The 21,604-nt window shown below is 40.8% G+C and overlaps 1 protein-coding gene across 7 annotated transcripts in view; it reads left to right on the top strand.

Moving 5' to 3' along the window:
* The window catches only part of CSNK1G3 (casein kinase 1 gamma 3), an 82,712-nt gene that overhangs the window by 19,772 nt on the left and 41,336 nt on the right, over positions 1-21,604 (top strand). For 6 of the 7 annotated variants that reach the window (XM_048291413.1, XM_048291410.1, XM_048291415.1 and 3 more), the window contains 2 exons: positions 2,188-2,228; positions 19,214-19,283. In XM_048291413.1, the coding sequence (XP_048147370.1) occupies positions 2,188-2,228; positions 19,214-19,283 (111 nt within the window). The remainder of the gene's footprint in view (positions 1-2,187; positions 2,229-19,213; positions 19,284-21,604) is intronic. The other variant, XM_048291416.1, reaches the window with a different exon arrangement.

The raw sequence follows: 21,604 nt of genomic DNA, 5'->3' as shown, positions 1-21,604 counted from the left end.
AGATATTTCAAATCCCTATTTATTGTTGTGAGGTAAGATGTTTTAAATGTAAGTTACTGAAAGCAAGAGTTAATACTGCTATTATAGATTCTGATTTAAATTTTTTATCCCTTGCTTTGCTACAGTAGCAAGTACTTAGAGTGCATCCTTTCTACAAAGATGTACAGAAGCACTTTGTTTTATGTGTTTCTGCAAATGGGAGTATATTTTGAGCATGTGTCCTAAGTTTAAACCTGAGGGACTTAAAGGAAGATTAAAGACTTGTAGAGTGGTGAAGTTGCGTTCAGAAGATAAAAATCCAGTTATGTATTGGGAGCTGTTGTAGTTCTTCCACCTGAGAAGAAAGCAGTGGTCAGAATTCAGTAGTGGCTTATGGATCAAATGGGAAATTGGCTATGTGTAGCAAATTACTATCTGTGATGTTCAACCATTAGCTTGTAAAGGACTAAATTGGTTTGGATCTTGAGCTGTTAATTTTAAGGCTCTTTGTTATAGTTAAGTTAAACTGATTTAGTTAAGATAAACTGATGAGGTAGTAAGAGAGAACTTGTTTCTGTTGCAAGTGATGCATTACTCAAGACCTGTTGTGTGTTTATAGACAGATCAACAGTGGCATCATTTATACTTGTCTGCTGTATTTTAAAGAGACAATTGTCTTGACTGACCACCTGGAAAGTTAGTGTCCCTTCTGATACTACTTCAGAATAAACATGTCATTACAGCTTTTGGAACTCAATATCCAGCTACTTAACTGTAGCTGGATTTGATACTTACTCAGAGTAGATGATTTTTATATCTGAGAGATGGAATGAGCAGGGCTCCTGCAAGAATTTCTATTAAGTGTTTTATAGATTGTAATACCATACAAAGGCAAAGAAACAACTTCAAACAAAGTACACTTTTTATCAGAAATGTAACTGATACGATCATCAGAGAAGAAATACTTATGATGCCTGGATTTCCACTCTAGTCCCTAGATAGGTCTTGGAATACACATCCTTTTGTGGGTCAGATTATGGCATGCTGCTGGTATTGATTATGTGTTTGTTGTTGTGAAGGCATCAGGTAATTCGTTTTTGTTTGGGTTTTTTTTGTGAAGTTGATCCACTAAGGGATGCATGTTTTTAATGCATCTTGTTTCAGCTTTACAACAATACTCTATTTTTTAAAAGGATGATTAGAGCTTAAATCAGTCTTTGACTATTGGTGTAACTCAGTTGGTCGCAGCATGGTGCTAGTAACAGGAAGGTCATGTGTTCAATCCCTGTATGGGCCATTCACTTAAGAGTTGGACTTGATGGTCCTTGTGGGTCCCTTCCAAATCAAATATTCTATGATGCTGTGTAACTGTCTTCACAGGGAACTCTTTAGACTTGGTCCATGTCTTTACCCCGTTGGATTTCTTTAACAAAACTGAGCTAAATATGGGAAATTCAGACCTGAGTAATACTACAGAGAAAAAAGTAGGATTATCATTAAGAATAATATACACTAAATGCATTTGAAGATTGTAAAGAAACAAAACATGTTGGAATTGATAGCTTAATTTTTCCTTTATCTGCTATTTTTTAATTTTACACTATTTTTTAATTTTAATTTTATAAAACTTGTTTAACATTTTAGTCATTGCATACAGTTTTAAGTGATACTGAAAAGTTCTTATCCAGTTACAGAATCTCTTTTAAAGCAGCAGATGTGTTTTCCAAGTGGTGTAAGCCTGTCAGGAATGTCATTGTCCTGTCCTAACTTCTAGCTTAGTAAATTACATAATTGAGGGAAAAAAAATACTCCTAGTTAATTCTAGTTTTAATTAGTGGCTGATGTTTCAAAATTATATGGTAATTTTAGAATAAGTTTAAAATAGTTCTCAGCAATAATGATGAAAATGTAGGATATCCCATTCCAGTTACAGTGATTTGCCAATGTTCAAGCTTTTTTAGTACATAAAAGTTTCACAAACTTGGTGAAATAGCTGAAACTCTGTGAAATTTCCACCTCTTACACTATTCAAGGAAAAATTCTTTTTAAAGTAAGGTATTAGACTAATAAACACACATTTCTTGTCACTGCCAGAACAACTAGCACCTTAGGTGAAAAATGTTTTGAAGACTTTCATGATGTTTAAATGGCATTTTATTTGAACAGAAAAGCCAGTGTCTCACATTCTTGTTTTTCTTCTTTTTCAAGGAAAAAATTTGTACACAAATGACTATGTGGCAATTAAGCTGGTAAGTTAATATTTTTTTAAAGGATTTGAGATGAATAATTAATTAGATTTTTTTTCCTTTCAGATGTTATTGGTTTGATTTATTGCATTGAAACCTTTAATAGTCTTGTATGATTTCATCGAACTAGATAAAAGCAATTAGTGATAGATGTAATTGTATAGTTTGGCCATATTGAGTAAAACCAGTTTTTAATTGTTGTCACTGTTTTCAAGGCTAAATGTATGTTTGCAAAGTCAGCAGTGGTTTAATGCTGCTTTAGGGATGTGCTCTGTGGCAGTCATCTTAGTAGATTCCTTTGTTGTCCAACAAGTAGAGGTACAACAAATTTACTGTGAATCTTAATATCAGGTGACTACAGAGAAATTCCAGAAATTCTTCAGACTGCATGTGTTTTAATGTCCACACTCCTGCCCTTAAGTGTTTTTCATCTCTAATTGTTGGTATTTGCACATCACTTTGGTAGACATGTTTTATTTGCAATGTTGTTAATACATGTACTTCACTTGTGAACACGATACTTTTGGATATTGTGTTAGTTGTGTTAATGTTATTGTTTGGCTTTTTCATAATCTTTCATCAGAACTACTTTGGTAACACCATAATTTGCTTCTGGTTATTTTTAACCTCTTGGTAAATGACTGTTTTTATAACTGAAGTCTTTCATGATGAAATCCACTTGATTACTTTTTATCATTGAAGGGCTTGTAGGACTACAATTAATTTTTGTTGCTGCAGTAGCACAGAACTTTTTACACAGTGTAGTAGGGTTCCATAAAGTGAAGGGTAAGCTGTGGGAACAGAAATGCATGGCTTTATATAAGAAATCTAAAAAGCATTGCAAACATATAATAAACTCCTGAAAAATATGGGTATCACTGCCCTTGCTTTGTAAAATATTTACTTTGGGAGTAGTAAAAGTTTTTAGAACATGCAAATTATGGCTTGAGAGAGCAACATTGGATATAGTTTTGAGGGTTATTGTGTGTTAAATCAGATTTAATCATTTTGTTTTAACCTATCTTGAACTTATTCTGTATGTCTGGTGAAAGTTGAAAATAGTCTGAGAATTCTTCTAGTTAAAGGCTGTCTACTACAAAGCACATTTAGAACTACTTTGCAAGATAGTGAGGTTTTTTTAAGCACTAATTACTTGATCATGTAGAGCAAGAGAACTTTTATCTGATCGGTTTTGGTAAAAGCGTTTTTATTACATATGCAACTTAGTAAGCTTGGCTACCATTTCAACCGATTTCAGCTGTCACAGATGATACTGTTCGTTGGCAGCATTTACTTTTTTGGTTTCCAAATATCTCAGTCTTAGAGCTGCTTGTTTCCAGCTGAGTAAAAAGCTTGAAGTAACTTTATTGAGTAACTTAGTTTGAAGTCACCTAGAGAACCAATATAGTTAAGTCTATCTGTAATTTACTACTAGCACTGAAAGAGCTCTGAATATGTGATGAACTTCCCATTTGTCCTCTTACATTAGTGGTGTGAAAAGCTGTAATGTCTTTGCAATGAAAAGCAGACGAAGAAATCATAGTGAAAATCAACACTGGAGCTTGCGTCATCATAGTAAGATAAAAATACACTTATCTGCAGGTAGAACTAGTGGATTCTTTTAATATGGTTCTCCCTTTTTTATTTCAGTATGTGTTTCAGATACATACTTATTTCCAGATTGGAAAGGATTTGAGTCACAAGGTTCAGCCTGCTAAAAGCAGCTGCATCAAACTGTAGGATTTATTTGGATTTTTGCATTTTTTTTCTGTTTTTTTCCTTTGAGACAGTACCAGGACTTTATTCTAACAGTATAGATACAATGGCATATCATCCTTTTCCTTTTTAAATGTAAGCGTTTGTTTTCTCTGCCACTTTTACTTCTGTGCTTTCAGAGCAGTCATTAGGCCTATGCTTAGCCTTCGTTTTGTTATTGTAAGTTAAATACTCTTAACTTCCTCCCTGTTTTGTACCTGTTATAGTTCAAGTTTAGCCTTCATGAATGGGGTTACTTGAATTATGTTTATGTTATAGTTTGAGCAGTTACCTTTGGCAGGTCTGGTTGTTGTAATCTCTCCTGCAGTATCCTAAAATTGTATTTGCATTCCTTATGGTAGCATTCCATTGTTGACCTACTGTTGTCTTGCGAGCAGCAAGACATTTCCTATGCCAGATGTTTTGTGTATCAATGATAACCATATACTCTAGTGCAGGAGGACTTTGTGGGTTTCTCTCAAGTGCAATGAATGGCTGTGTTTATACAGCAGTGTTCAAGAGTGCTTCTGATGGTAAAAGTAAGTGTTTTTTAAAAGTGCTCTTTTGACTCAAAGTTTTTAATTGTGTTGAATTAGTATTTCTTTTGTGGACAAAATTATACAAGCACGTTCCTGTTACGATGCTTAGGGCAGCTTCAGGACTTGTGTGACAAAATAGCTTAAAAAATTTTTCTACATGAGGTCTGAGGGTCATACAGTGTATGCATTTTAAAGTATAATATTTGTATGTAAATGCGTATTTATTTTGGTAAAACGGCTACAGTTCCAGAATCTTCCTCTTAATCTTAGTTCATTATGGCCTGTTCTGTTTGGGGACATACTCCAGTTTGAGACATCAGAATAGGCTTTTATAAGAAGTAGAATGAAACTCTTTAAGAACTGGGCTTTACCAGTTCTGTGCTGTATAGTGGTGTTTGTACATTTCTGCTGGTCTTCTAGTATACAAACTGATTACTTGTGATCAAGTCATTCTTTAGCAATAGCTGTTTGGTGTGTAAAAACTCTACTGCTCACTTGTTCTAACTGTTAGATTTACTAATTTTATTATATGTCCCTGTACTTGACTTAAACCTCCTATTCACTATTCAGCTTTTCCCTCTCCTTCATTGTTCTTCTCTTTCCCTTTGACGTATTTCTCCACTGCTCAAACTTACCTCTTCAGCAGACACTTAAACACTACCGAAAGACTAGCTAAAGGAATTTCTGCTTGAGCATGTTATGACCCATAAGTAAGAGGCCATGATGTTCATTATAAATTCTCATCAAGATTCAACAAAGACACTGGACACACTTCAGGGAGCTCTTGTGCTTTTTTGTGTGATTGCCTTGTGTCCAGCAAACAGCCCACTATTTAAACTTAAAAGGTGTTGGCTAACAAGCCCTTATGTTTGAAGACTTCCACAAGTGCTGACTAACAAGCCTGTAATTTTTACACTTTAATATTAAAGTCTCAGCACACTACTCAAAGGTGCTGGCTCACAAACCACAACACTTCCACAACTCTCCCACAACAAACTTCAGTATGGAGTATGGAATAGAAAATGATAGCCATGCTTTGCCCAGACAGAGTGAGGAAGAAGAGAAATAAAAGCAGAAAAGAAAGAACAAAGAATATCATCAGTCCTTAGATCCTGCCTTGTGTCACTGCGTGACTGGTCCAGAGCTGGAATTGTGACACAGTGAAAGAGAAAGAGAGGAAGGAAGCCCAATTGGCTTCCTTTTGTAGTTAACCTGGTGCAACCTCTTACATGAATGAGATTTTTTGTGGTGTTTTGTTCTTGGATGCACAGCCAGCCCTTGGAGCCCTTCTCCAACGAGTTGAGTCCAGGGTGGGGAACTGAGCATGAGTCTCCAGGTGGAGCAGGGAGTCGGCTCAGCAGAGTGCTGCTCCACCTCAGTGAGACCCTCTCTTCTAATCACAGCTTTCCTGCCAGAACAGTCAAAATGTTTGAGACAGAACATGCTTATGCCAGGTCCTCCACAAGGCCCAGTGGTTCAAACATTCCTTACTGTTGGTTGGGCATATGGCTCATCTTTGGCTGTGGTGATCTCTATGTATTGGACAGAGGGCTAGAAGAGGGAGGAAGGAGAAGACAGTAAGCAGCTAATCATAGCTGCAAATAAGGTCCATGCTCATCATTAAAACCAGAAATCCACCAATATTACAATCCTGATTTATGTCAAACACTTTCCCCACCCCTTGATTTCAAAACAGAAGAAATCTGGGGTTTAAGGCTTGATTCATTGAACCAATCCTTTGGTTGGAGTGATTGGAATAGTTCAGTCATCTGGTCAGCAGCTTCCTTCATCTTTGCTCAGGCCTCTTCAGTTGAAGTTGTAGCATTGTGGATGGTGACAGAGCACTCCCTTTTGGTGAGGCTGAGCATCCCATGTAGCTGTTGTTCAATAATGGGTGTGCTAAGGGCGCATCCATCTCTGAGGGGTTGTCAAATTGAGCACTGATAGGATATAGGGAAGGAATTCAAACACTGCATTTCAATCCAGTATGTGTTCTGCTGTTAGATAGGAGTAAGATTTTTCATCTGAACTCCTCCAGGCCAACCCCAAAGGGGCTGTGTATTTTGTCATTCTTCAATTCAGTAAGATTTAGGATAATTATTTGTGGCTCTCTGGCAGGCTAATTCCTGCCATTGGGTACCACACTGAAAAATATATGGGGCTTTGGTCCCGTTACAACTGTAACAAGTACACAATTTTTTTTCAAAATTCTGACACCAAGTATGAACTTTGTTTCAGGGGAAGTCTTCAGGTCAAGTGCTACAAGTAATACACATCACAGCAGACAAACTTACAAGCAACAGAAGGAATCTTAATTCCTTCCAGTGTGAAGCAGGGCATGGCAAGGCAAAGCCCTTGGCTCTGAGGCCTCCATATTCTTACACATTTTTGTATTAGCTCCCAAGCTACATTGGAGTCTTACTACAATAGTTCATGTTTAACGGGCTGAAGGGAGAAGGATACATTGCTGAAATATCTTGGGTCAGTAGTGCTAGGTACTAATTATAAAACAACAGCAATATGCAGTTAAAATGCTTGATGTTAACATTAGTCACTGCTTTTGTCATAGTTCCTGTAGGAAAAGGAAAAATGCCTAGTCCTAAGCCAGTGGTTGAAAAGAAGGTAGTATCCATTGGCATGAACACAGTGCTCTTTATCATGGGCATTGGTAGCTATCCACAAATAGCTGCTGAAAGGCATCTTAGGTCACTGCTCCAGTAGTGAAAAAGAATCTGCTAAAACTGGTTGTCCTGGGTGATGCTTAAGTTTAATTGGATCTTTATCTATCCTTTTGTGAAAGATATCATTGATTCCTTTTCCCATGGCCCACTCCTATACCACCAGAGCAGTAAGGTGGTTGCCATTGTCTCACTGGGTGGAACTGGGTAAATAACTGAACCACTGCTTTGAATCTGTATACTTTTGCCTGTGCCTGGACTAACAACTTCTACTTGGATTAGTCCAGGCACAACCTCCATATTTGAGTTGGGAATATGTACAGCATCTCCCTTCTCATTTAACTTACCCTGCAATAACTTTGATATTTTGGTTGCCTTATACGGCACTATTTTGTAGCAGTTTGCTGACCCTGTCCATCATCTCTGGTTTCAGTTTTTTAACTAGGGGTCCAGATTCCAGATTCTACATCCTGCAATTCCTTATGAAAGATTCTCTCTTACGCATCCCAAAGCTGCGCCTGAAGCCTCCTAATATGACCATGCTGGACAGCAAATAGCCCTTCTGCCTTCAGCCTCTTTTCCTGATAACTCTCAGCAGCAAGTAACATCTTCTCCTGAGGCCTCCTCTCCCTCTCCAGGCAACAGGCAGCCACTGGATGAGGGTCCAGGACTCACAGGATCATTTACCGTATGAAGACCTCAGGTTCCCAGTATGCCTTGGCCTCCTCTTCTGCAGCTTCCTTGTGCTCTACAGCAGCTGCTGCCTACACTTCTATCTTTCCTATAGCCACTTCTCTGGCTTCAGCCTCTTTCACAGCTGCTCAAGGACCTGGTTACACTTGGTGGGTAATGCAGAAAGACGGGGAAACCTTAAGATTAGGTCTCATTGTGGTACACAATGGGTCCTTGAGCAAAGACAATCCCACAGATTAATCCAAACAGTCTTTCCTAAAACGCCTCTCATGTGTGCCACAGGGACTCTTGTCTCTATCCACTGTGTGCAAGGATTCAGACTGGGCGGGACCAGCTCGATTGATGGACCGTCAGGTATTGACCATCCAGGTGGCCTTTGCTAAGTTCACTTCCCAATTTTTGAAGGTCCCCCACCAAGTGCCTTCAGGCTGGTTTTAAGTAGTCCATTGCAGCATTCAACTTTCCTGGCAGCTGGTGCATGATAAGGGATATGATATATCCATTCGATACCGTGTTCTCTGGCCCAGGTGTTTATGAGGCTGTTCTTAAAATGAGTCCCATTGTCCAACTCGATTCTCATGGGGGTGCCATGTCTCCACAGGACTTGCTTTTCCAGGCCCAGGATGGTGTTCCGGGCAGTAGCATGAGGCACAGGGTAGGTCTCCAGCCATCCAGTGGTTGCTTCCACCATGGTCAACACGTAGTGCTTGCCTTGGCGGGTTTGGGGAAGGGTGATGTAGTCAACTTGCCAGGCTTCACCATACCTGTACTTTGACCATCGTCCACCGTACCACAGAGGCTTCGCCCGCTTGGCCTGTTTGATTGCAGCACAGGTCTCACAACTGTGGATGACCTGTGAGATGCTGTCCATGGAAAGGTCCACCCCTCGGTCACGGGCCCATCGGTATGTTGCATCTCTCCCCTGATGACCAGAGGCATCATGGACCCAACGAGCTAGGAATAATTCTCCCTTGTGCTGCCAGTCCAGATCCACCTGTGATACTTTCACCTTGGCAGCTCGGTCTACCTGCTCGTTGTTGCGATGTTCTTCATTAGCCCGACTCTTGGGTATGTGCGCATCCACCTGCCGAACCTTCACGGTCAGCTTCCCTACTTGGACGACGATATTCTGCCACATCTCAGCGGCCCAGATGGGTTTCCCTCTGCGCTGCCAGTTGGTTTTTCTCCAGCGAGCCAGCCATCCCCACAGAGCATTAGCTACCATCCACGAGTTGGTGTAGAGATAGAGTCTTGGCCACTTCTCTCATTCTGCAATATCCAAAGCCAGCTGGACGGCTTTAAGCTCTGCAACCTGACTCGATCCACCTTGTCCCTCGGTAGCTTGTGCAACTCGTCGTGTGGGGCTCCATACTGCAGCTTTCCACTTCTGGTTAGCACCTACAATTCAGCAGGAAACGTCAGCGAAGAGGGCATAACGTCTTTCAGTCTCCGGTAGCTCATTATATGGCGGGGCTTCCTCAGCACAAGTCACTTGCTCTTCCTCTTCTTCAGAAGATAATCCGAAAGTCTCACCTTCAGGCCAGTTTGTTATAATTTCCAGAATCCCAGGGCGATTCAGGTTTCCAGTTTGGGCGTGCTGAGTGATGATGGTGATCCACTTGCTCTGTGTGGTGTCGGTGGCGTGATGCATGGAAGGAACCTTTCCCTTGAACATCCAACCCAGCGCTGGTAATCGGGGTACCAGGAGGAGTTGTGCCTCTGTGCTAGTTACTTCTGAGGCAGTTTGGATTCCTTCATAGGCGGCCAAGATTTCCTTCTCTGTGGGAGTGTAGTTGGCTTCAGACCCTCTGTAGCTTTGGCTCCAGAATCCCAGTGGCCAACCCCAGGTCTCACCAGGCACCTTCTGCCAGAGGCTCCAGGACAGACCATTGTTCCCGGCTGCAGAGTAGAGCACATTCTTCACCTCTGGTCCCATCCTGACTGGGCCAAGGGCTACGGTGTGAGCGATTTCCTGCTTGATCTGGGCAAAGGCTTGCTGCTGTTCAGGGCCCCAGTGGAAATCATTCTTCTTGCGGGTAACCAGGTAGAGAGGGCTCACGATCTGGCTGTACTCGGGAATGTGCATCCTCCAGAAACCTATAGCGCCTAGGAAAGCTTGTGTTTCCTTCTTGCTGGTCAGTGGAGACATTGCTGTGATCTTATTGATGACCTCAGTGGGAATCTGATGTCGTCCATCTTGCCATTTTACCCCCAGGAACTGGATCTCTTGAGCAGGTCCCTTGACTTGCTCTTCTTGATGGCAAAGCCAGCTTCCAGGAGAATCTGGACTATCTTCTCTCCTTTCTCAAATACTTCCTTTGCTGTGTTGCCCCACACAATGATGTCGTCGATGTATTGCAGATATTCTGGAACTCACCCCTTTCCAGTGCTGTCTGGAGCAGTCCATGGCAAACGGTGGGACTGTGTTTCCACCCATGGGGCAGCTGATTCCAGGTGTATTGCATGCCCCTCCAGGTGAAGGCAAACTGGGACCTGCATTCTGCTGCCAAAGGAATGGAGAGGAGGGCGTTGGCAGTATCGATGGTGGCGTGCCACTTTGCTGCCTTGGACTCCACCTCATAGTGAAGCTCCAGCATGTCTGGCATGGCAGCACTCAGTGGTGGTGAGACCTCATTCAGGCCACAGTAATCCACCGTCGGTGTCTGTTCTCTGCTGGACTTACGCACTGGCCATATAGGGCTGTTGAAAGGTGAATGGGCCTTGCTGACCACCCCTTGGCTCTCCAGTTTGCGAATCATCTCATGGATGGGAACCACAGAGTCTCTGTCGGTGCGGTATTGCCGGCGGTGCACTGTTGCTGTGGCGATTGGCACCTGTTGTTCTGCAACTCTCAGCAGTCCCACAGCAGAGGGGTCATCTGAGAGACCAGGCAAGGTGCTCAGTTGTCTGATATCTTTGGTCTCTAGAGCAACTATCCCAAAAACCTAACGATGTCCTTTTGGGTCTTTGAAATATCCATTTCTGAGATAGTCTATGCCGAGGATGCATGGGGCCTCTGGGCCAGTAACAATGGGGTGTTTCTGCCAATCATTCCCAGTTAAACTCACTTCAGCTTCCAGTACAGTCAGCTGCTGGGATCCTTCTGTCACCCTAGAAATAGAAATGGGTTCTGCTCCCACATACCTTGATGGCATCAGAGTACATTGAGCACCGGTGTCAACCAAAGCCGTGTATCTTTGTGGGTCAGATGTGCCAGGCCATCGGACCCACACAGTCCAAAAGACCCGATTCTCCCTTTCCTCTGCCTGGCTAGAGGCAGAGCCCCTCTATTCCTGGTCATGGTACATGTTGCTCCCTTCCGGTGAATATGTTCCTGAGGTCCCTTCAAGAGAATCAGTGATACTATCATTCCTATACCATCTGGAGTTCTGTGCACAAGAGACCAGAGCAGCATTGACTCTAGATGAGCTTCTTGTGGTAGTGGTCCCTCTTTTTAGTTCATGTACAGGGGCTACTAAGGAGGAGGTGGGTTTTTCATCCCACTTATTCATGTCTTCTCCATGTTACTGAAGAAAAAACAGAGATTACCTTGTGGAGTGTGTCCTTTCTCCCTAGTTGCGGGATGCCTGCTCCTAATGGCAGAGACTCTTGTTGGTTCTGGTGGGATGTGGTAAATCTCTTCCTTAAGTTCCTTTTTCAGTTTCTGATGGCCCTCTTCAATCAAGCCCCGGACTTGCTCAGCCAGCCTTGTTTCCACGGATGAGACGTGGGTGCGAAACGGGGCTGTGACGGTGTCCTCGTAAATCCTCAGTTTGTTCACCAAGACGCCCACCCTGTCCTCGCCTTCCCTCCATTGCAGTGTTGCCAGGTAATGGGAGTATATCTCTGGTCCAAGGCGTGCGAACCTCAACCACATCTGTGACGTGCACTGGACACCATCTGGGCTCTTAGGAAATCTCTCATCTTCTGAGAAAATGATCTCCAGCACAGCCAATTCCCTCAGGCACCGGATACCTTGTTCCATTGTGCTCCATTTTCCTTGGTGCACCTGGAGGTCTTCTTTACAAAGGTACCTGTCCCTTATGCTTGTAAGCAGTCGCCGCCAGAGGCTGAGAGTTTCTTGGGTTCTCCCGATCCCCTGGTCAATGACCACATCCCGGGACAGAGATCCCAGTTGCCTGGCCTCACTTCCATCCAGAATGGTGTCATTGGCTGCAGTGTCCCAGATGCGGAGCAGCCAGGTCAGGATAGACTTGTTCGTCTGGCGGGTGAATTCCCTCCACAGGGCATGCAACTCACCCAGGGATAGCGACCGAGTGATGATCTCTGGCTCTGCCTCTTCTGCTGGGTGCGAAGGTCCTGCTGCATCCTCGTCAGTCACTATGCGGACTGATTTGCTTTTTCATTTCTTCTTCTGAACCGGGGCAACTGCAATCGGTTTAGGCTGTTCTGGTTCAGTGACAGTTTGTGTGGAGAAGCTGAGAGTGCCTTTGTTTTTTTTTTTTTCCTCTGTGTCAGTCTGCATAGGCACGGACACTGTTGTCTTGCATTTGGTTTCTTTCTCCTCTGTGTCACTCTGGATAGACATGATGTTTGTTGCTCTGCTCTTTTTTTCCCCTCTTATCCTGAGGATGCTGTGCCGTAGCTCTTACTCTAAGCATGGTGTACATGGTGCAGACTGTACAAAGAAGACAAAGCAGAGCTAACAGCAAGTTTATGCTGTCTTTGACATCCAGAGGGAGCTCAATATTTTCAAAATCTGCTGTGTCAGGCCTGAAAGACTGGAAAAAAACATTCTTTACTCCTTCCCCCAGGGGCTGGGTGCAATTGTTGAGGCCCCAGATGTAGCAGCCTAGACTTAGGACAAGCAAGCCAAGTTGAGTATGTATTCCGAATTATGTTCATTGCCTCAGAGGTTATCATGCAGTATAGGCATAATAGACCAATAAAGCAAATTTTATACCATACTGTCTTGGGGTGACTTTATGATGTGTATCCCCTATCTCTGCTCTATGCCCAGAAATTAATTTTGTGCCTTTTTGTGCCTTTAAACTGAGCGTGAGAGGGGGAAGAGAAAAAACTGAGCAAAACTTTTCAAAGCAGTTTGTTTTAAGGACACAGAGATAGAGACGGCTCTCTGTGTTCTGCAGTGGCGGGAGCGGGAGGAAGCAGCTTGCTTGCTTTTCAGCCAGCTTTCGGCTTCTTTTTCTCTGGAGAAAGACGGAGAGTTGCACTTTGTTTTTTTCCTGGGACTTTGGATTTTCCTCTTCTTCTTTTTTGGACTGTTTCAACATCAGAATACATCGGGAGGACCTTCCACCGAGGCCTTGGCCCTGGAGGTGGACCCATGACCCAGCTCCAGGGAAGGGGAAAGAGACCTGTGGAAGGACTCTAAAATTATCCCAGGTTTTCTCTCAGCAGAGCGAGAGGCTTTGTCATTTAGCATTATTATCCTTTTCGTGTGTGTTTGTTAAATAAATAGTTTTTATCTCTTTCACTTTCCTTCAAGGAAAATTTCTTTTTTCCTGAACCTGGTGGGGGAGGGCTGGTTGTAACCTCCCGTCTATCAGAGGATATTTTCCTCTAAATTTGTACAAACTGGCGCACATACCCTGATCTACATGGGAGCATTGCAATTGTCAGGTAGTTCCCCCTGTGCAGAAAAAATATAGAGAGCTAGGTACAAGACCCATGAGCATCATAATGAGTAGGTGGCTTCTACAATACAAAATTGTAATTCTGACTTTTCTTCAGTACCCTGCTGCATGTTGGGCGCCAGAATGTGTGCTAGTTTGAAAACAAACCAGTGGGAGGCACCAAGTCAGAATAACAATTTAACAGGGAAATTAAAGAAAAAATAAAGGCAGAAAACACTGGTTTAAACTGACAGAGTCAGGATACAACCTGACACCCTGTTAGTCATGGTGGCAGTAGCAGTCTGAGAAGATGGTGGCTGCAGTCCTCCTGAAGTGTTGGATGTGGTTCTGTCGAAGCGGTGGTCCTGTAGAGGGGTCTGCTCTTCCTCAGAGGGGCCAGTGGTGGCTGTGCAGCTCCTGTCCTCTGGGAATCCAGTGGAAGGGGTGGCTGTGGTGCTCAGAATCTCAGATTATATCCAGGATGGAATGCTTGGTTCCTCCTTCTGGGTGGAGCATCTCCCAATGGGATGATGAGTCATGAGGCCAGGCATTGATGGGCTCATTAGCAGAAGATAGTCCAGAGGGAGGAGGCAAGGAAACACTGCCCCTCCTGGTTTCAACAGCTCATCAGGATGGTAGTAGAATACACTGCAACCCAGGACAGGTCTTTCTGTATTCAACAAAGATTCCAATTTTACTCTCTCATTTTTCTCTCTATCTAAACAATTTCATAAGTGGTCAGCCAAATCTTGTGGGTGTTTTTATAAGGACTCAACCAAGACTTTAAAATGTTTTTGCAAAGAGTCAACCAAATTTTGTAATAAATTGTCTCTCTCTTTTTGCTTTCTACACATTTTGGTAAAAAAGAGTCTTGTCTCATGCTCTGTGTATGAACATTTTTGTAAAGAGTCAACCTGGTTTTATAGAAATGTCTCTCTCTTTTTGCTCTCTATCTAGACATTTTAGTAAGGAGTCTTGAATCTTTTTATCCTTTCGTGTTTCCATTGGTATGGCACACAGTACTCCACATATGTAGATGAGTATAGGGCAAGTATTGTCCACAATGGGAAAGGGGTCCGTGCTTGACATTTCCTGGGCTGTCACGTCCTGCTTCTCCCTGTTCCGGATCCATCCTGTCCCCCAGTCAGAGATGGAGATATTCAAGCCCATCCCAGCCATAAATAGCTCAAGAGCTGTTCAGTCCCTCTCAGCCTCATAGGAGTCCTGTCTGTGACACCAATTTATTGTTACAAGCCATTGGTAGGAGTGTGATGTTTGTTGTATATTCTTACTGCGCTAAATGAAGACACCAGACCACACGGTGGGGAGCTCTTGTGCTTTATTGTACAGTTGTCATAACTTTGGCAACCCCCCACTATTAGACTCAAAAGGTATTGGCTAACAAGCCCTTGGATTCTTACAATACACTTCTCAAAAGTAGTGGCTAACAAGCCCTTCATTTTGTACAGTACAGGGAAAAATACGACAGCTGTGCTTTGCTCAGGCAAAGCAAGGGATGAGAGAAATTTAGGTGGAAAAGAGAAAGAAAACAGAAGTTCACTGATCTGTAGATTCCTGCAGTTGTTCCTGCTGCATGGATGGTCCAGAGCAGGGACAGCAAAACAAAGAGAAAGATATGGAAAAAGAGAGTGAGGGGGCCTAGTGTGCTTCCTTTTATAGTTAACCTGGTGCAGCCTCTTACGTAAACAAGACTTCTCATGCTGTTGTGTTTGCATATGCACAGGCAGCTCTTTGAGCTCTCCTGGGAAGTCAGTTGTGAGGGGACTAAGGAGCAGGAAGCTGGCTCAGAACAGCACTACTCCATCACCATGGTACCCTCTGTTTCGTTCAACTTTTCCTGTCCTAACAGTCAGAGTATTTGAGACAAAACATGCTTATGCTTAGTCCTCCACAGAACTTCTTCTGGAAATATGTCAATTTTTCTTTCTTTGGGTGAAAGATAAGTTACAAAATAGTCATCACTGCCTTTTAAACTGTAATCTTTAATTCACTGATTCGTTAGTCCACTAAAGATTTGAATTTCTAAAATTGTAAGTGAGGGGTGTGTGTTGGAAAGAAAGTTGTGCTTCATTTCAAGGTTGTAATGTTTTTTCTCTCAGTTTTTGTTTTTAAGGGGTGACTGTGGTCTAGAATGACACCTTTTCAGAATCCCTCTAGGAAATGTAGTAAATCCAAATCTAGTGCAAGTCTGTTTAATGGACTGGTCTTTTCCTGTAACAAGAGCCTACCTCTTGACAAATTTTTTTTCCTGAAAATAGCTTGTTTGCCATTGCTTATAAATGTGCGAAGCAGAGACAGAACGTAAATTGAGCTGAATTCTCGCTGAATTACTAAAACCATGAAAAGTAGGTAATAGCTGAATGTTTATATTGTGCTTTGGGTTATCAGACTAGAAATTTCAACCTTACAGTTCAAGCAAACTGCTTCTTCAAAGCCCCTTAAAAGAGAAGTGACTTGAAAATTGTACAGTATTTTATTCCGTGTATTTGGGACAAAAATAATTGTGAAAAGAATTCATAATGAACTTGAAACAGATTTCACATTTCAGATGTCTTTTTCACTTTGTTTGAATGTATAAGCATGCTACAGAATTAAAAAAGGAGGGTAAGAACCTCTCTGATAAACTAAGGAGCAGTTGTTTCTGTCGCTCAGGTAACTGGGGCTCCGTAAACTTCAGTAAACTGCACGTAATTCTTTGATGGCATCAAGACCGCATATTCCTCATTTAGAGAGAAATGGTCTTTTGCAGGGAAAAGAATTTGTTGATGTTTGAATACTGAAGCTTTGAAATAATTAGATGTGAATGTAAAAGCAGGGTAGAGAGGGTCATTTGCAGAACTTTGCAGATCCTGGAACAATTCTTTCAGGATACTTCAGTGAAGGCATGGGCTTATTTAAGTAAAGAAAATACACTAGTTTCTTTTGGTTAGAGAAGTTGGATTCAAGGGACTCTGGGGTTAACATGATGTTTGAACAGTTATGTGTTCTCAGGCTTATTTTTAGATGCTGAAATGTACTGAAACACTAATGAGACTAAAGAACTATGATTTGCCTTTTATTTTTTTTATTACTGAATATTCTTTTTAGACTTGTAGATGCCCTGGTGCATTTTTCACTCTTATGGTGAAAGATTACATTTAGCATTCTTTTGTCTTGATTTATCTTTTCCTGTCTTTTCTCATTTATGTGTAGATACTACATAGTACAGAGTGGGATATGCAGAAATAATTGTATGTGGAGAGGTTATTGTGCTTGCCCTCTTACAAGTTTTGTTGAACAAGATGGCATGTTCCCTTTGCATGTTTGGAATTACAGGAAGATATCTAAGCCTTCTTACAAAAAGAAGTCAGTCAGTAAAGGAGCTACAAGTACATATTGCCATATTTTTTTCACTTTTACTGGAGGGAATAAAAGTATTTAATTGTCTCTCTGCTGAACAAGGTTTAGCTTCAATCTTTGGCTGTGTGTAGTAGTTCAGTAGATGTGTGTGACTGTTTGAGAACATTGCCTTCTGGAGATTTATCAGAACTGCTTTCTGCTGATGGCCAGCATAAGCAGCGTTCATGAAAAGGAGGATGTATGTGTTAAAAATTGGATACTATTTCTTTTCCCTAGAAATTTTTTTTTATTTAATCTATTCCTGTAAATTTAATATATACAAGCTGTTTTTCATCCTTTTTATGGGACCATGTTACAACACTGAGGGGTTGTTAATGTACAGTCAGTTGAGACAAAACTGTATAATTGAAAAAAATTAAACTTCCTGTAAGCCAGTGTTATTATTATCAGCAGACATGCAGAGTTTTGTGGACTGAAATATTTTCTTCTTAGCTGGCAGAATCCTAAGTTTTAATTAGGCATTATGTAGAGTGTGGTGTATTCTGCAACTAACAGACTTGTATGCTACGAGTAAACTAGTTGCTAAATTTATGTAGTTTTCTAAAAGGTTAAAGTGTTTCAATAAATGCTTCATAGTGGGTTTCCTCATACCTCTGAAAGCTGAGTAGGAAAGGTTGATAGTTGCCCTGATTTGCTTTTGACTTAAGGTGGTTTTTTACGGAGTATCTCTCTTCAATACTTGACCATAAACTTAATGTGTCTTTCTTGTAAAATGTAACTAGGCCTTTGGTGGGCCAGTTAGTCTTGCTTAGTAATTAACTTTTGAATAATAAACACTTCCTTGTTTTATAAAATTCTTGCTCTCTTCTTTGCAAAGAATACCAATGTTATGCTGGTTGCTCTGAAGTGTAAAAAACATACAGTAAATTCTATTTGTTTTTTGCAGAAACTGTTACATTGGTCCTTCTTTACTTTTAGGCATCTGCCTTCGGCATCCTGGCAAGATCAAATGCATGAGTGTACACTAACAGGGACTTTGGCAGCAGTTGGAAACACCTAAGTCATGGAGGGAGATGGGTTGAGGAAGAAGACTAAATTTCTCATGCTTGCACATTGGCTCATAGTTTTTATGCACTGGACGTGGCACTGAGAAACAACACAGGTTTATAAACTCGTAGCTTCTGAAGATGATGGAGTAAGGAAAAAGATGAGCACTTCGCCCAAGCTTTTCCCAAAAATTGATATTCAGCAGTATCAGTTATTGCTGATAACTCTGTTAGCAGTTACTTACTACGTGCTGCAGTTCTAGTAGTAACCAAATTAGTTTCCAATTTATCACTGATGCATTGGAAGATCACAGAATCAATTAGGCTGGAATAGACCTCAGCATTGAGTACAACCTCTGACTGAATACCACCATGTCAACATCCCGCTCAGTGCCATGGCCAGTCTTTTCTCAAACACCTCCAGGGATGGTGACTCTACCACCTCCCTGGGCAGTCAATTCCAATGTCTAAGCACCCTTTTCTGTGAAGAAGTTCTTCCTGATGTCCAACCTAAACCTCCTCTGGTGGAGCTTAATCTTAAAATCATGTTACATACCAGAAGAAACAAGGCACAAGGCATATATTCTAAAAGATGCCGTCATTTAAAGAATCTTGTGGTAAAGTACCTTTTCTGTGCAAAGGGAGGTACTCAAGAAATTCAGGTTTCCATTTCGGCTGCATGTGTGTTCCTCTGCTTAATCTCATGTCACTTCATTTTGTTCTATGAGACCCTGACACACTGGTGTGTGGAACACAGAAATACGATTTAATTAATGTGCGTAAACTACAAACTTATTCTGGGGCTTTTTTTTGCTTGTTTTGGATTTATAATTTGGAATGGTGGTACTTAATTTCTGCTAAGCTGTTACTATTTGGTGGAAGGATTTGGTATTTTTTGTTAAGATCCTAGGATAAGACTTTATTCTTACAAAGATATGCCCATCATGTATTAGGTGTTCGGAGGTTCTTTTCAATCTGTTAAGCTGTATATTAATGCCACTTTCTGAGAAATGTAGGACATATCATCCATGTGCTTTAGAGAAACATACTATTTTTTAGCTGTTCCATTGTGTGTCTGTTATTTGGTTCGCATGTTGAACCCTGGTCCAGTGGAGCAATACAAGATGAAAATGTCCTTATATGCACTAGTCTCACCTGAGGGAGGTTTAGTTTTCTCTGTTTCGTAATTGCCAGTCACTTTGGAAGAAATATTCAAACTTTCTGTGTTGCTTGGAAGCAGTAGGGCTAGTTTGGCTGGTAGTAGGTTAGCATGTTAGTTTTTAGGCTTTGTTTTAAATGTTGTTTTTGTTTTTAAATCAGGAGCCAATGAAGTCGAGAGCACCACAGCTACATTTGGAATACAGATTCTACAAGCAGCTAGGATCTGGAGGTAAAAAAGCAGTGTAATGCATTTTACTGTGATGTAATATAGGGTCAATTTTTGGCTGAAGTTTTCTGGTTTAGAGGTATAAATCTATTTAATAAAGTGTTCCTAGCTACTTAAAGCAGAAAAAAACCCCATGAGTTAGAGGATTAATGTATACATTCCGTATTCTAACATTTTTTTCTCTACTCTTTAAAGTGTATCTATGAAGTCCTGACTATTTAATAGATCTTACCTATCACAGCATTTGTCTACATACAGGTGCACCTTAAACTAAGTAATCTTAGACTATTCCCAGTACAAGTCTTTGACAAAATTCTGCAGATCTCCACACTGCTAATCTACTAATCACATATTTTAATTAAAATTGATGTGGTATTTAAATAGCTTCAGATTCAGTTTTACTTTACTTCATTTTAATGATACAGTATATATTGCTGCTTGCTAGTTTTAAACCTCTTAAATACCTGTAGAAAAAGTTTAAATGCAGTTTAATATTTGAATTTCTCATTTCACTCCCCTTGTTGCTTTTATACCCAGAAGTACTCTTATGATGGTCACCTAAATGATCCAATTGTCACCTTTTGATTTTATAGGTGAGCGATACCTTAAATTTTTCACATATTTTTTGTGCCTTTCACAAAACTGCATTTAATCAGTCAGGAAGATGTGAAGTTTCTTACACTAGTAAAGTGAGTACAGATATTCTCTAAATCAGCTATAACCTAGGAAAAAGAAATCTTTTGACATCTCTTCCTTTAAACTATTCCTAGAGTAGGTAATGTAATTAACTATTTTTACCTTTTTTTTTTACTAATGTAGAAGCTTGTTATGAGTGGACCACTAACAGTGGTTTTCTACGTGTGTTTGGGGGTTTATTAGCAAAGGCAGCCTGGAATTTGTAACAGTGATTTTAGTTGTGCTTAAACCAGAATAAAATCCAACTTAGTATGAAAAATTGTCTCTGAAAGGGAATACACAATGAACACGCCCATACCACTTTGATTTTGTTACTTTGAATGTGTGTGTTTAATACTTTTAAATTACTAGTTTCACCTTTTTACTTAAAATTCAGGATCATATGCTCATTGCTGCACTGACGGGATAGTGTTTCTCAGGTAGCTTTCAAAATTTCATGCTCCTCTTTAAAGACTACATCTGGTGAAACATAGTTTCTAATATGCTCAATTAATACAGAAATTTTTTTGCTGCTGTACTAAGAATGCTTTGCAACCAGGAATTTGTAGAGATTATTCTTTGTAAAACAGAGCATTGTCAGTTTCTCTTCCTAGATGGAAAATAAAGTTGTAGATAGGTAGTCAAAATCTTGAGTCTTACATGCTTGCTATTTGGAGAAAGTCATCAGACTATGATGTATGGGTGGTTTTTTGTAATAAGTTTTAAATTACCAGCATACCTTACACTAGCATTGTGAAATAGCTGATGAGTACAAAGCTGAGATCTTAAGGGCTTAACTAATGGGGCATGACTACCCACAGGTTAGGTACAGTCTATCTGTGAATATAAAGGTGTAACTATCTAAAATTGTGAAAGAGCTGTGTAGTAGAGGTAAGAATAAAGCGGTAATTTCTAGTTCAGACTGTAGAAATCAGGCAGTGCTCCTCAGAGGTAGCAACCCTTTATTAGGAGTATTTCTTGGAAAAATGTCTTGGTGAATGTAGCTATGTTTACCTTTTTATTTACTGAATAAGACTGGGAACTGTGTTTAGTGTAAGAACATAGTGAAGTCAAAGTTATTCTGCTTTACTCAGATATCATTTGGTCTTTTTAACCCTATTTGCTGGTTGCAACAACTTCTCTCTCTTTCTCTGATGCATTATTGAAGTACTGAAACCTGTCTGATTCTCTGCATGAAGACGAGGTGACCTTTAGGGTGAAAACATGAAGATAGAGCTGGTGGCTTACTAAGCATCATCAATATTTATGAAGAACTTGGTTATAGACCTCCTTTGTTTTTGCAATAACCTTCTTTAATTCAAAAGTGAAAGCCTCTTCCAGCACAGAACCTTCAAAGCTCCTTTTTGAGCCTTTCTCAGGCACCCCACTTGAGATACTTTAATGGATCTTATGGCAAAGGCTTATTATGAAGAAAGTAATTTTCTTGTTCCTATCTACATAGAAGTTAAAAAAAAGCTGATTCCTTCTCTTTTGGCGGCAGTCTCTTTTTCCGTCTTTGCTGGAGTTGGGCCATCAAGCCGAGGAAGTTACGCAGCCTATGATTTTCAGAAAAAAAGTTGCAGTATTACGTAGTTTCTGTTCTCATGTAGTCTGTGGCAGTTGGTTTGAGCTTACTGATTTTTTGTGAC

This window comes from Corvus hawaiiensis, chromosome Z, assembly GCF_020740725.1.
Source record: "Corvus hawaiiensis isolate bCorHaw1 chromosome Z, bCorHaw1.pri.cur, whole genome shotgun sequence".
NCBI classification, from domain to species: Eukaryota; Metazoa; Chordata; class Aves; order Passeriformes; family Corvidae; genus Corvus; species Corvus hawaiiensis.
Note: the sequence above shows the minus strand (reverse complement) of the source record. Positions and strands in the feature narration are given on the sequence as shown.